At 59.3% G+C, this 14,039-nt stretch overlaps 1 protein-coding gene across 2 annotated transcripts in view; it reads left to right on the top strand.

The window, feature by feature from the left end:
* Window positions 1–14,039, top strand: part of HMCN2 (hemicentin 2) — a 142,173-nt gene that overhangs the window by 39,267 nt on the left and 88,867 nt on the right. For both annotated transcript variants that reach the window (XM_066255946.1, XM_066255945.1), the window contains exons 15-20: window positions 624–773; window positions 6,960–7,148; window positions 7,791–7,886; window positions 8,071–8,198; window positions 11,509–11,653; window positions 13,887–13,999. In XM_066255946.1, coding sequence (XP_066112043.1) covers window positions 624–773; window positions 6,960–7,148; window positions 7,791–7,886; window positions 8,071–8,198; window positions 11,509–11,653; window positions 13,887–13,999 — 821 coding nt within the window. The remainder of the gene's footprint in view (window positions 1–623; window positions 774–6,959; window positions 7,149–7,790; window positions 7,887–8,070; window positions 8,199–11,508; window positions 11,654–13,886; window positions 14,000–14,039) is intronic.

Genomic DNA, 14,039 nt, shown 5'->3' with positions numbered 1-14,039 from the left:
GAGTCCACGAGTCTGCGAATGTGAAGTGCGGTGGGGACCCGTCAGCGAGGGAGGCCCAGGCGAGGCCTGCTGGGGTGATGAGCTTGTCATGTGGAGGAGGACAACCCGGGCCTTGCTCTTAGTCATCAGAGGGGCTCAGGGAACTGGACCCACCTGTGTGGACTTAACTTTATTTATTTATTTTTAATTGTGGTAAAACGCGTATCAAATTTATCACCTTCACCATTTTTTTTAATTCATTTTAGAGAGGAGAGAGAGACAGAGAGAGAGAGAGAGAGAGAGAGAGAGAGAGGAGAGAGAGAGACAGGTGGGAGGAGCTGGAAGCATCAACTCCGATATGTGCCTTGACCAGGCAAGCCCAGGGTTTCGAACTGGCAACCTCCTTCACCATTTTTAGGTGCCCTGCTCAGGGGCAGTCGATACATTTACCATCCATCTTCAGACCTCTTTTCATCTGGCAGAGCTGACACTGTCCCCGTTAGCCTCTGCCCCCTGACTTCTGGGGGGAACTTTCCCTGCTGCCGTGGGCCCCAGCCTTCTGAGTTGCAGGAGGCGGCCCTGAGCCCCCAGCCCCCCACGGCGACCATGGACCTTTACCTGATGCTTTTCCATCTCTGCCCCAGGCGGTCTTGAAATGATTGTGGCCCCCGAGGCCTCCAGCTCGGGGACGCTCCGGATCCCGGCGGCGCGGGAGAGGGACGCTGGCGTCTACACCTGCCAAGCTGTCAACGAGTTGGGCGACGCCTCTGCGGAAGTCCGGCTGGAGGTTGGACGTGAGTGTGCACCTGCCCCCACCTGCCCGCCCCTTCCTCCACCAGGCAGCTGGTCCGTGGGGAGTTTGCGTCATGTGGGCCCCAAGCATGAGGGGGCAAGGGAGGTCAGGGAGATGGTGTATGTATTACTTCTTGCTCTGCCACAGATTACTCCCCAAACTTTGTGGCTTAAAACAAACAAAAATGCTTATAATCCCTCAGTTCCGGAGGGTCAGGGTTCTGGGAGCGACTCAGCCGGATGGTTCTGGCTGCCAGCCTCCCAGCACTGTGGTTCGGACGCTGGCCGGGGCTGCACCGCAGGAAGGCGCGGCTGGGTTGGGGGGATCCACCCTGAGCTCACTCTGTGGCTGCTGGCGGGGGGCCTTAGCTCCTTAGCACGTGGGTTTCTGCAGAAGGCTTCTTGTGACATGGCTTCCCAGGAGCAGGGAGGGGATCAAGAGAGAGGGAAAGAGAGAGGCGAGACGGAGTGGCTCTGAGTCCTTCTAACCAGCTGCACTCTTGCAACTGACCTGCTACCACTTCTGCCCGTAATGTTCTGTTGGTCACACAGACCAGCCTGGGAACACAGGGTGGGAGGCCCTCACGGCATGTGCCCGCCATGAGGCAGGGGTCAGTGGGGGCCCCCCTGGAGGCTGCCCACCGCAGAGGCACGTGAGGGCATTGCCGTCCCGAGACCCGAGCTCCAGCCTCGTCTCCGTCACTGACCGTCAACGTGCTTGAGTCGTGCCGTTGGGCTCAGTCTGCCCCGGCTGACCGGCCGGCGTTCTCTCCTGGGCAGAGCTGTGAGGGCTCCGTGACATCAGGCACGTGATGCTGAGCACGGGGTCTGGCCCGTCGTGGCTGCTTAATAAACGAGGAACTGTGGTCCGCTTTTCACAGCGGGGGAGCGTGGATTCTTCTGTGGCTGGCGCACGGCCTTGGCTTTGCTGCCGGAGTCCCAGGCCTGGATCCAGGCACTGGGCACTGCCCGGAAGTTGTAGGCACAGCTCCTTGGCACGCCGAGCCAGGACGGATGGGGCTCTGAGGGTTCTCTGCAGCCGCAGTGGGAGAGACAGGTGCTGGGAGAGCTGGGGACATGCAGGAGTCGAGACTGGGTGTGTCTGGGCCGGGTGGGTCAGGCCGGGCCAGGGCTGGGTCGGTTGGCAAGGGGCTGCCCAGGGAGATGGAGACCCGGGTGGAGCCGACCCAGGTTGGAGGGTCCAGCCCTGGGAGTGACGGTGCCATCTCAGGTTTGGGACCCTCCCAGGTTTAGGGTACCCTTAGCTTTCATTCACTTGCTCCATCATTCATTCCTCCAACACATGGTCACTAGGTGACCAGGCCCTGTGCTCCAGGCCCTGAGTCGGGGACACAATAACATCTGCCTTTATGTCACTGGCGGGGGTTAATGAGAATACTTTGTATACTCTTAGGAAGTGGCATCTTTGGGGTCTATGGGTACCCTGGGTAGGGGACTAACCCAACCCTGGGGGTTTGGGAAGGCTTCTTGGAGGAGGTGATATCCAAGCGGAACCCAGTGCAGTCAGTCAGGTCATGAGCTATGGAATAATGTTCCAGGCAAAGGGGACGGCACGTGACGAGAGAAGCTAGGCAGAGAGTGAGACACAGAGAGGGGCGGCTGAGGCGCTGCCACCTGCTGTAGGTCGCTCCCGGCCTGGCATCCTGTGGGGGCGGTGAGAGGTTTTAAGGAGGAAAGCTGTGTCCTCAGACTTTCTCCGCATGGCTGGGCTCTTGGGCGGGGCAGGTGGATGTGGAAAGACGTGGGCTCACAGCAGATAATAACAAAAACATAAGCTACCACTTCCATGAATCTGCCGTGTACCGGGGCTCACTGTCAGCAGGGTTCACGTGCTAACAAATGATCCTCACAACACTTTGGCGTGAATGCGATCACTATCCCCTCTATAGATGGGGGGAAACGAGGCACAGAGAGGTTAAGCAACTTGCCCAAGGACACACAGACAGCTGGTGGCCCAGCTGAGATCTGAACCCAGGGTCCCAGCCTTTAGCCCCTGGTCTCAATCCTAATGACCACCGGCAGAGTGAGCTTGGACTTTGCTTTCCCCACTCTGAGCCTCGGACTCCTGATCAGCAAGATGCCTGCGAGATGTTGTGTGAGTGAGAGACAAGAAAGGCCTAGAGCAGGGGTCCCCAAACTACGGCCCGTGGGCCGCATGCGGCCCCCTGAGGCCATTTATCCGGCCCCCACTGCACTTCCGGAAGGGGCACCTCTTTCATTGGTGATCAGTGAGAGGAGCACATTGACTATCCCATTAGCCAAAAGCAGGCCCATAGTTCCCACTGAAATACTGGTCAGTTTGTTGATTTAAATTTACTTGTTCTTTATTTTAAATATTGTATTTGTTCTCATTTTGTTTTATTACTTTAAAATAAGATATGTGCAGTGTGCATAGGGATTTGTTCATAGTTTTTTTTATAGTCCGGCCCTCCAACGGTCTGAGGGACAGTGAACTGGCCCCCTGTGTAAAAAGTTTGGGGACCCCTGGCCTAGAGCACGGTGGGCTCTGATCAGTGCCACTGTCTCAGCTGTTAGCCAGTGGGTTCTGGGTGAGCAGACGGTGCTCCAGGAGGCCGCGTTGGCATTCCCACGGGCAGTCGTCCTGTGCCTGTGCTCCGTGTCTGACTTCTCAGCAGAGCCTGATTTCTTTGGGGCCCAAGCTGACTTGCTGCCTGGTCCTGCCCACGTCAGAGGGAGTAGGTGGCTGGCATCCTCAAGGCAGGCTTCTGGGGCCACTGGGCCACTGTGGCCTCTGGCTTTTTGGGTCAGGGGAGGGCTGGACAGTAGCCTAGCACCTGTGTGTCGGGCGAGCTGGCCTGGCAGCAGTGGTGAGAAATTAAACTTCCTGCCCATCTGGATGGCAGCTGTGGTCCAGCCTTCCCCGGCCAAGAACGGGTGGGCGCTGTGCCCACCTCCTGCTGTTGAACTGGAAACTGTCTTCCCATGGCATTTGGGGGCATCTGAAGCCGGGCAGCCTCCACCTGTATGACAACAAGTGACCATGTTTGTCACAGTTCGCGAGAGGCTCCACCCCAGGCTCCACCCACAGCCCACGAGGGGGTTTGCATCAGTCCTGGACCTGGCATTTGGCAGTGGAGTCCCGGATCTGTGTCCAGGTCCTGCTGCTTATATGGTTACATTATTTACCTCTCTGAGCCTCACTTTCCTCATCTGTGAAATGGGGATGCTAGTAATCAAGTTTTGTACATAGGGTCCCTGAGAGGTTTAACGTGACGTGTATTGTTCAGGACTTGCGTGGATAAAAAGCACTCAATACACTTGCAGGAGGCTGGGCCAGGCTGACCAGGGCCCATTGAGACAGAGTGAGGGGCACTGATTTGTGCCATGGCTGGTGACCAGGCTCCGAGGAAGGCGCCCCCTCCCCAAGTTCAGTGCCCTTTCAAGAACTGTCCCAGGCTGGTGACCAGCATTCTTCAATGGGGCCATTCTCTTTTCCTGGGTACACCAGCTTCCGCACACAGAGCCACCTCTCCTGATGACACCTGGGCCTGTCCTGGGAGCTGTGGCGGCTGCCACCACGTCCACTCTCTCTGGGCAGTCACAGCTCCTGCCTCAGCAACCTGCCCGAGGCCGATGTGAAAGGGCAGGTGGCGGGGGAGCCAGCTCCCTGTCCCTCCCTGGTGACTGCGGAGGGTCGTCTGAGGACGGGGCTCGGAGGCTGAAGGCCGGGGTGGCTGAGCCTTGTGTCTGAAGCCCCCCTGGGAAGAACACTGGGCAGAAGCCTGGCCCCTGACCCACCATGTGCTGCAGGACTCAGGGGCACCTCGCCTCCTTCCTCTGGCCATCGAGGGGACCAGAGGACCTTCGGCTCTGGCTTCCCAGGTTTCTAGGGTCCTGCCTTATTTGGGGGCTCCAGGTGAGGGGTGGGGGTGGCTACACAGGAGGGTGAGTCACAGTGTTCTGGGCGGGGTCTGAGTCTGGGATTTGGCTGCTTGGGACCCACCCAGAGAGAGAATGCAAGAGCTGGGCGCAGCTCTGCGTGGGTGGCGGCCAGGTGGGCCCCGACCATGTGGTGGACGCAGGGAGTGGGTGGGTGAGAGGCTGGGCCTTCGCAGCAGCCAGGCCTGGGCTCTGACCCCAGCTCAGCCCCTGACTTCCAGGGGAGCCCTTGGGCAGCTTCTTTAGTCTCTCTGACCCTCGGTTTCCTCATCTGTTCAATGGGGATTGTGCTAAGACCACTTCATGAGTTGGCTGAGACCATTAATGAAATCACGTCCTGAAAGCATGGTCACCATGCTTGTTACTTAAGGAGAATGAGGAAGAGAATGTGCCTTGCAAGAGCCCAGATTTGGGAGACAAAACCAAACTGCTTGGCACCTGAGGAGGGAGCGAGAGATAGTAGACAGGAGGCCTGCCTGGAGGAGGGAGATGTGAGCTGGGCGCTGTAGACAGGCTGGGTAGAGTGGAGAAGGCAGGCTTTGGGGACCCCTGTCCCTGGGGTGGAGCCTCAGCTCTGTCCAGGGCAGGGAGGGCATGGCGGAACCTGGCTCAGGGCCCTGCAGGACCAGTGACACTCGGTCAGAGGCGAGCCCAGAGCGGGGCTTTCTGGGGTTCTGAGTCCCGGCTGCCAGCCCCTGATGAGAAGGAGCAAGAGGCACGTGGGTGGTGTCTGAGGATGGGTCCAGGGCTGCCTTCCTCCTCGTTGTCCTTTTCCAAGTTGTGTTTATACCTCTCTGGAGCCTCCCTACTCCCCGAGGCCAGGAGGGAAATTTGATGTCATGATTTGGATGGACAAGGGGCGATTTCTGGAAAGAGATAGAAAGAAGGAAGAGGTGGGGGTTTTTCCATGGTTGCTGGATGTGAAGCATTTACAAAAAGCCAGAGGACCGCCCTGGGCCTGGGGACGGGGATCTGAGGACAGTGTCCAGAGGTCGCTGGGGAGGGGGCCTGGCCCTGTCCAGATCAGGACCTGCTTCTGGCCTGCTGAGAGGCCGAGAGGACCATGACAGTCTGTTTCGAGAAATAGCTTTTCTTGCCTCCATGATTATAAAAATAAGGCAATGCTTAGGGAAACAAGTTTGGAAGAAACACTATAATCTGTTAACAGTGTTTAGCTTGGGAGGGGGCTTGGGGTTGGGGGATGTGTGGAGCAAAAATTAGGGAAAATACTCGTGTGTGTGTTTAAATTTTGTATAACTCAGGCGACTAGGGAAGCCTTGTTCGGAAATGTTGTCCTGGCGTAATTGTTAATATGGCCCTTTTCACTCTCAAGTGTCCCAGTGTGGGCCAGAGAGTGTGAGGTACTGTTATTTATACAAAGCCTGTTCTGATTGCCTGTCTGTTGGTAGTGCTGTGGATAGAACATCGGCCTGGGATGCTGATGTCCCAGGTTTGAAACCCTGCGGTCCCAGGCTTGAGCACGGGCTCATCCAGCTCGAGCACGGGGCTGTCGGCTTGAATGTGAGATCATCAACATGACCGCATGGTTGCTGGCTTGAAGCCCAGAGGTCACTGGCTTGAACCCAAGGTCGCTGGCTTGAGCAAGGGGTCCCTGGCTCAGCTGGAGCCCCCCGCCTCCTGGTCAAGGCACATATGAGAAAGCAGTTAATGAACAACTGAAGTGCCTCAACTATCAGTTGTCGCTTCTCATTTATTTTCCTTCCTGTCTCTCTTTCTTGCTTAAAAAAAAAAAAAAAGTTCTGATTTTTAATAGTGTTTTATATGCTCATTATAAAATGTCCGGCAAACAGAAAGATGTAGAGATTAAAGATGGCGTATGAGCTCCCCATGAAGTTGGCCCTTCGGGGTGGGATACACAGAAGGGGCCGGGGAAGTGTTTGCTCAAGGCCAGGACAGCTGCTCCCTGTGGCCCAGGAGGAGGGCGCTGGGCTCTCACAGGCTCCTGTGGCCAGGCTGTGACTTGCAACCTCTCTGAGGTTGGCTTCCCGGGAGGCGGCACTGCCAGGAGCAGGCGCGCTGCCCCCTACCACCCCACACAGACCTGTCAGGCGTGTTGGCGGCTTCACGCCCCTGGGAGCTCTCCAGGGGTGGGTGCCGCCGAGCTCAGGCCTCGGAGCCCTGGAGATGAGCCAGCCCCCCAGGTTCACGAGGGCCCGGCTGGAAGAGGGAGAACCCCCCAATGACCGGGAACAGTCCCCTGGGGGGGCCAGTGGGTCCAGCCGCCGCGACCAGTCCCCTCCCTCCAGGTGCGCCCCAGATGACGGAGCTGCCCCGGGAAGTCACCGTGGAGCTGGGCAGGAGCGCCGTCCTGGCGTGTCGGGCCACGGGCCGCCCGCCCGCCACGGTCACCTGGCGCCGTGGAGACGGCCGGCCGCTGCAGCCGGGCTGGGGCAGCCGGACTGGGCAGCCCGACTCAGGAGTGCTGTTCTTTGAAAGTAAGAGGCTGGAGCCGCGGGAGGGTCGGCGGGGGAGACGGGGTGGCTTCTGACATCGTGAGTCCCCAGTCTGGGTGGCCGGGAGCAGGACCCTGAGCCCCACCACTGACCCTGAGTGATGCAGGGTCCTGTTTAGCTGGGTGGTTCCGGTCCAGTCATTTCACTGCTCTGAACCAGTTGTAATGATGATAATGACGATGCTGCCACTCGGGATTAATAGCAGGCCACCCGGGGGCTGCTGTGGGGGCAGCACACAGGCGCTGACGCATACATAGCACAGGGCTGGCCATCGGCAGCGCCAGCGCCACCATCCTCACTACTCCTGCTAATGCAGCCCTGCTGTGTGCCAGGCTGGATGCTGGGCACAGTATTTATGGCATCTGATTGACCCTCCCAATCAATCATTCTACAGGTATAGGTATGGACGAGTCGTCCCCATTCTACAGATGAGCAAGCTGAGGCCTTCTCACTCTTCCATGGCCCGGCTGTATGCCCCCTCTCTGCCATCTCAGGCCTCCCACTCGCCCTCTGCCGGGCCAGGCTGTGCCGAGAGCTCCCTCTGTCCTGGGCAGCAGAGCCTGTGGGGGCTGGAGCCTCGACGGGCCCCCCCAGTACTCAGGCCTGCCTCTTTCTTGCCCTCAGGTGTGGTCCCTGAAGACCAGGCCTCATATGTCTGTGAAGCTCAAAATGTTTTTGGGAAGGTCCAGGCGGAGGCCCGGCTCGTGGTGACTGGACACGGTTCGCTGGTGGATCTGGGAGGAGGGGACACCCCAGGGAGGCCCCCCATCCTTTGGGACAGATGTGTCCCTGACTTCTGCTTCCTGGGCAGGATCACTGGGGAGGGGAGAGTGGAGCCTCTGCCCCACAAGACTGCCCACAGGAATCTAGTGTGACCACCCACCACCATGTCCTGTCCCCACAGTGCCCCCCCAGATCGCCAGCAGCGCCTCCACTGTCCGGGTGCTGGAGAGGCAGCCCGTGTCTTTACCCTGTGTCATTCTGGCCGGGAGGCCCTTCCCAGAGAGGCGCTGGCTCAGGACCGGTCAGCCAGTGAGTCCTGGGGCGGCAGGTCGTGGTGCTGGGGGACAGAGGGAGCTGTCACATTCATACCTGGGCCTCCACTTCACTGTTCCTCTGCTTTGGAATGTCCTCTTCCTTCCTTCCTCTCTCTCTCTCTCTCTTTCTCTCTCCTGCCTCTTTCCAGAACGTTCTCTGAGAATGTGCTGAGAGCATTGTTACCCTGTCAAGTCCTGCCAAGGCTCAATGTGGCTGCCGGCCCCTTGGGGCTGGGCGGGAGGACCTGACCTCCGTTAGTGCTGAGGCCTGGGGGTCAGGGATGCACTGGGGGCACAGACGCCGTGCATTGGTCACCCCCCACTCGCCATCTGGCTCTAGGGCAGAGACGTGACCTGTGTCGTTTGATATCTGCCTGACTGCCGAGCACAGTGCTGGGCACATGGTGGCTGCCTCGTCCCTTCATACAGATTTGGTTTCCTCTGTTTCCTTCTTCTCCCCAATCCTGTTCACTCCTTTGCCTCCCTTCCCCTCAATTCTGCGCTGTCTTCAGACACGCTGGGGGTCCTGTGCCCTTGAGGCTACGCAGAGGCGTCCTGAGCTCTGTTTTACTTCAGAGTACCAGAGACACTGGACACTAGAGGCAGCGATTGTGGGGCTGTCTTTCGGTTCCCCCGTCCTGGCCCTGGCGCTGTGGTCCCCTGGCCCTGGTGCTGTGGTCCCCCGGCCCTGGTGCACTGTGGTCCCCTGGCCCTGGCGCTGTGGTCCCCTGGCCCTGGCACTGTGGTCCCCTGGCCCTGGCGCTGTGGTCCCCTGGCCCTGGCACTGTGGTCCCGTGGCCCCGGTGCACTGTGGTCCCCTGGCCCTGGCGCTGTGGTCCCCTGGCCCTGGCACTGTGGTCCCGTGGCCCCGGTGCACTGTGGTCCCCTGGCCCTGGCGCTGTGGTCCCCTGGCCCTGGCGCTGTGGTCCCGTGGCCCCGGTGCTGTGGTCCCCTGGCCCTGGCGCTGTGGTCCCCTGGCCCTGGCGCTGTGGTCCCCCGGCCCCGGTGCTGTGGTCCCCTGGCCCTGGCGCTGTGGTCCCCTGGCCCCGGTGCTGTGGTCCCCTGGCCCTGGCGCTGTGGTCCCCTGGCCCCGGTGCTGTGGTCCCCCGGCCCCGGTGCTGTGGTCCCCTGGCCCTGGCGCTGTGGTCCCGTGGCCCCAGTGCACTGTGGTCCCCTGGTCCTGGCGCTGTGGTCCCCTGGCCCTGGCGCTGTGGTCCCCTGGCCCTGGCGCTGTGGTCCCGTGGCCCCAGTGCACTGTGGTCCCCTGGTCCTGGCGCTGTGGTCCCGTGGCCCCGGTACACTGTGGTCCCCCGGCCCCGGTGCTGTGGTCCCCTGGCCCTGGCGCTGTGGTCCCGTGGCCCCAGTGCACTGTGGTCCCCCGGCCCCGGTGCTGTGGTCCCCTGGCCCTGGCGCTGTGGTCCCCTGGCCCTGGTGCACTGTGGTCCCCTGGCCCTGGCGCTGTGGTCCCCTGGCCCTGGTGCACTGTGGTCCCCTGGCCCTGGCGCTGTGGTCCCCTGGCCCTGGTGCTGTGGTCCCCTGGCCCTGGCACTGTGGTCCCCCGGCCCTGGTGCACTGTGGTCCCCTGGCCCTGGCGCTGTGGTCCCCTGGCCCTGGTGCTGTGGTCCCCTGGCCCTGGCACTGTGGTCCCCTGGCCCTGGCGCTGTGGTCCCGTGGCCCCGGTACACTGTGGTCCCCCGGCCCCGGTGCTGTGGTCCCCTGGCCCTGGCGCTGTGGTCCCCTGGCCCTGGTGCACTGTGGTCCGTGGCCCCGGTGCTGTGGTCCCCCGGCCCCGGTGCTGTGGTCCCCCGGCCCTGGTGCACTGTGGTCCCCTAGCCCCGGCGCTGTGGTCCCCCGGCCCCGGTGCTGTGGTCCCCCGGCCCCGGTGCTGTGGTCCCCCGGCCCCGGTGTGGTGCAGACTGGGTGCTTCCCAAGGAGGGTGCAGGCTTGGCAGAGGCTGATCATGACAGTGACTCCTGATCAGCCTGTGTAATTAGATGTGACCCGAGGAGGACCCTGCCAGGGGGTGTGAGCTGGGTGGTGAGGAGCCTTCCTGAGTCTGGTGGGCACGTGGGAAGGAGTGGCTGTGGGCCTCGTTGGTGCTGGGACAGAGAGTGGCCAGGAGGAAAGCCTGTTTTATCTCAGTGGGGATAACTGGGGTCCCCTGCCGGCTCAGCTGCCCAGTGCAAAGAGCAGAAAGCCCCCCCTCCCTCAGTCCGAAAGAGCCCGGTGCTGAGATGCCCAGGAGCTGAATGGGCAGCCGGATTCGTGAGACAGGGACAGGGAGGCCAAGGGAGGGGCAGGCCTGGGGCAGAGGTTTTGACATCCTCACCCAGGATGGACTGACTGGACATCTTTATGGAGGGTGCCCCAGGCCTGTTTAGGATTGGGGGTCCCTGTGAGCCTGGTGCTGATGGGACCTGGGCGGCCACCAGGAGCTGCTCTCCCTGCTTCTCTCACGGGGACCACACCTGCTGGGCCCCACCTCTGCTCTGCTCTGCGTAACTCTCCTCTGCCTGCGGCGGGTTCTCCCTCTCTGAGGCCCCCGTGTGGAAGGGCCTTGGAGCTCCAGGCCCTAGTCAGGAGAGCCTCTGGCCTCAAATTATTTATTTACTCAGAGAGGGGAGTAACCACTCCAGGCCTCAGGAGCAGCAAACCAGGCTACCCTGCAGGGCACGTCACCCCCAGGCCCACCACGATGACACACGGCCTCTTCTGGGGGTGGGGGGGTGGCACGGGCAAGCTCTGTTGTTGCTCAGGCTCCGCACTTCCAGGAGAGGTCCCCATCCGCCCGGCTTGGGTCAAGTGTCTTCCCTGTCCAGTCGCCCAGTTGTTTTTCAACCACCGTTCCACAGACCAGTCCGCCAGAAATTTAGAGTTGATCTGCAGAAGAGTTAACCACCCTGATGTTGTATGAAGATGATAGACCCAATGATCTTAGTTGAATTCACTTAGGCTCAGGGTGACTTCTGCCCTAATGGCCCCTGAAATAATTCCTCTATTTCCACCAGTCCCCAAGTGTCAAGAGGTTGAAAACCCCTGCAGGTGGCCAGGGGAGGGCGGGGGGTGGGAGATGCTAAGGGTCAGGCCCACTGATCCCTGAGGGTCTGTGCGGTGGCTGAGTCTTAGAGAAGGGATGGGGGCTGGGCGGTCAGGGCATCACCCCCCACCCCCTGCCAGCTCCCCCACCTTCTCTCAGTCCAGCCTGCGCCCTGCTGGCCTGGCGGTCAGTGTGGGTTCTGAGGGCTCTCTTAGCTGGCTCTGAGTGGGGCCTGTGGCCTAAGCCAGTCCTTCCTCGCCCTTGCCAGCTCCCAGCGGGCGGCCGGCATTCTGTCAGGGCCGACGGCAGCCTCCACCTGGACCGGGCGCTGCAGGAGGATGCGGGCAAGTACAGCTGTGTGGTCACTAACACAGCTGGCTCTCAGCACCGGGATGTGGAGCTGGTTGTCCACGGTGAGTCCTGGGGCCCCAGGGCTGTGGGGGTGGGGTCCGGGACTGGCCAGGACGGGGGAAGGCAGGCACGTGGCGGGGGGTCCGTGGGACTTGATCTTAGATACCTTTGGTTTAAAAGAATTGTGCAATTAGTACTTAATCACTGTAGAAAATTTAGAGATTGGACAAGTAAATGAAAAATGCTCCTATAACTGGATATCTTTATGGAGGTTGCCCCGGGCAACCATAATAGCTAAGAAGAACCAGAATAATTTTACATGTTGGCATGTACCTTTCATACAGTATATACATGTGAGCTTGCGCGTGCACACACACACACACACACACTCACCCTATATAGAATACATTGTATATAATATATGTGATATATTCTTTATATACGTCGTACATACATCTACATTTCTATCCATCTATCTATAAATCCCTTATAAACACATGCACAGACATATTTTAAAACCCAGCTGGAACCACATTATTGTATTACTGTTTTGCAACCTGAACGTTTCTCTCTATATTTTATGACCATTTTATGCCAATGAATTCCCAAAAGCATCAGTTTAAGACTGCGTGTCCCCGCTTGGATGGGCCATGAGTCTCTCGCCTGTCCCCTCGCACAGACACCCTGGGCACCGGCGCCCCAGGCCTCCACCCTTGTCCACGTGGCCGGTTCTCCCCCTGGGATAAACCCCTTAGTGTAGAGCTGAATTGGGAGTCACGGAGACGGCACAGTTTGAGGGCTTTCCATGGGCGTTGCCCGGGGACCCGCCCGCTCACAGCACTGAGGACCCTGCCTCCTTCACCCACCCAGGTGCCACCGTCCTTTTCTTCATGTAAGACGAGACGTTTAAAGGAAGTTTGATTTTATTTTGTAATCGACCAAGTATGTTAATAACCCTCTTTTAAAATGATCATAACCCCCCCCAGGAAATGAGCAGGAATAACACATTGTTCCCCGTTTTTCTAGGGGAAAACCAAAGTCAGGAGGAGGCAGAGGCTGGAGCCCGGGTGCCTTGTCTCCTTATAATGCCAACAGTGGTCAACAGTCGGGCACAGGCCACCTGGCCCCTCTGTGACACTCTGTGAATGTTTCATTTCTTTTCAGAACTGTCCCGAGGGGGGGGGTTTAAACGACTCCCGTTTCGAAGTTAAGGCGCTGAGGCTCGGGGAGGGGAGGAACCCCTCCAGGTCTCAGGCAGGGCACGTCACCCCTCGGCCCGCCACGATGACACGGCCTCTCCTGGGGGTGGGGTGGCTGACGCGGACAAGCTCCACGATGACACGGCCTCTCCTGGGGGTGGGGTGGCTGGCACAGACAAGCTCCACGATGACACGGCCTCTCCTGGGGGTGGGGTGGCTGGCACAGACAAGCTCCCCCTCCTGCCTTCTCCACACCCGCTCCCCCTCCCCCGCTCCTCCGAGAGACCCCGTTTCTGTGCGTGCCAATCTAGATGGTGCCCGCGGTGCACGGGGCACTTGCCTCCAGTCCCCTTGCTCTGCGAAGACCATTTTCCGCCATTTCTCATCTGTCGAGCCCCAGCGAGTGGGCAATAAGTTGGGGTTGATTGAGCTTTTTCTGCTGAGCAAGGAATACGGGTGCCAAAAGATGAAACGATGTATCCAGAGTCCCGGAGTCCCAGAGCACAGAGAAGGGCATGGCTGGTTCCCAGACACAGGCTGCCCTGGGTCTGGGGCCTGGACCTGTAGCAGTGGCACTTCTGGGCACTGTGCCATTTGTATGCTACTGTTGAAACCGTTGTTGTTTTTAACTTGTGGTGAGATAGACATAACGTGGAGTTACCATTGTAACCATTCTTAAGGGCATTAAGTGCATTCACATTGTTGCATAACCACCTTCCCTCTCCAGAACTCTTTTCATCCTGCAAAACTGAAACTCTGTCCCCATTAAACACTAGCTCCCCATCCCTCCCCGGGGCCCTGGCACCCAGCATTCTACCTCCTGCCTGTGGATTTACCCACTCCAGGTGGCACCTCAGATAGGTGCAAGCATGCAGTGTTTGTCCTTCTGTGTCGGGCTCACTTCACGTGGCGTGATGTTTTCAAGGTTCACTCGTGTCGTGGCACCAGATGTTTACTCCTTGTTAAGGCTGAATAATACACCACGTTTTGTTTGTCCATCATCTCTTGATGGATATTTGGGTTGTTTCTACCTTTTGGCTATTGTGAATAATGTTGCTATGAACTTTAACTTATGCAATTGGTTTGCTTTTAAAAGTGCCACCTAGAATCCAATCCACTGCCACCCACCACGTCACCAATGAAGGGGTTCCAGCCTCCCTCCCATGTGTTGTCTCAGGAGTCCCCACCCCCACCATCACCTGGACCAAGGTAGGTGGAGCCTGTTACCACTGAGGGTAACAGAGCGGTG

The sequence above is a fragment of the Saccopteryx bilineata genome, chromosome 2 (genome assembly GCF_036850765.1).
Source record: "Saccopteryx bilineata isolate mSacBil1 chromosome 2, mSacBil1_pri_phased_curated, whole genome shotgun sequence".
Lineage (NCBI taxonomy): Eukaryota > Metazoa > Chordata > Mammalia > Chiroptera > Emballonuridae > Saccopteryx > Saccopteryx bilineata.
Note: the sequence above shows the minus strand (reverse complement) of the source record. Positions and strands in the feature narration are given on the sequence as shown.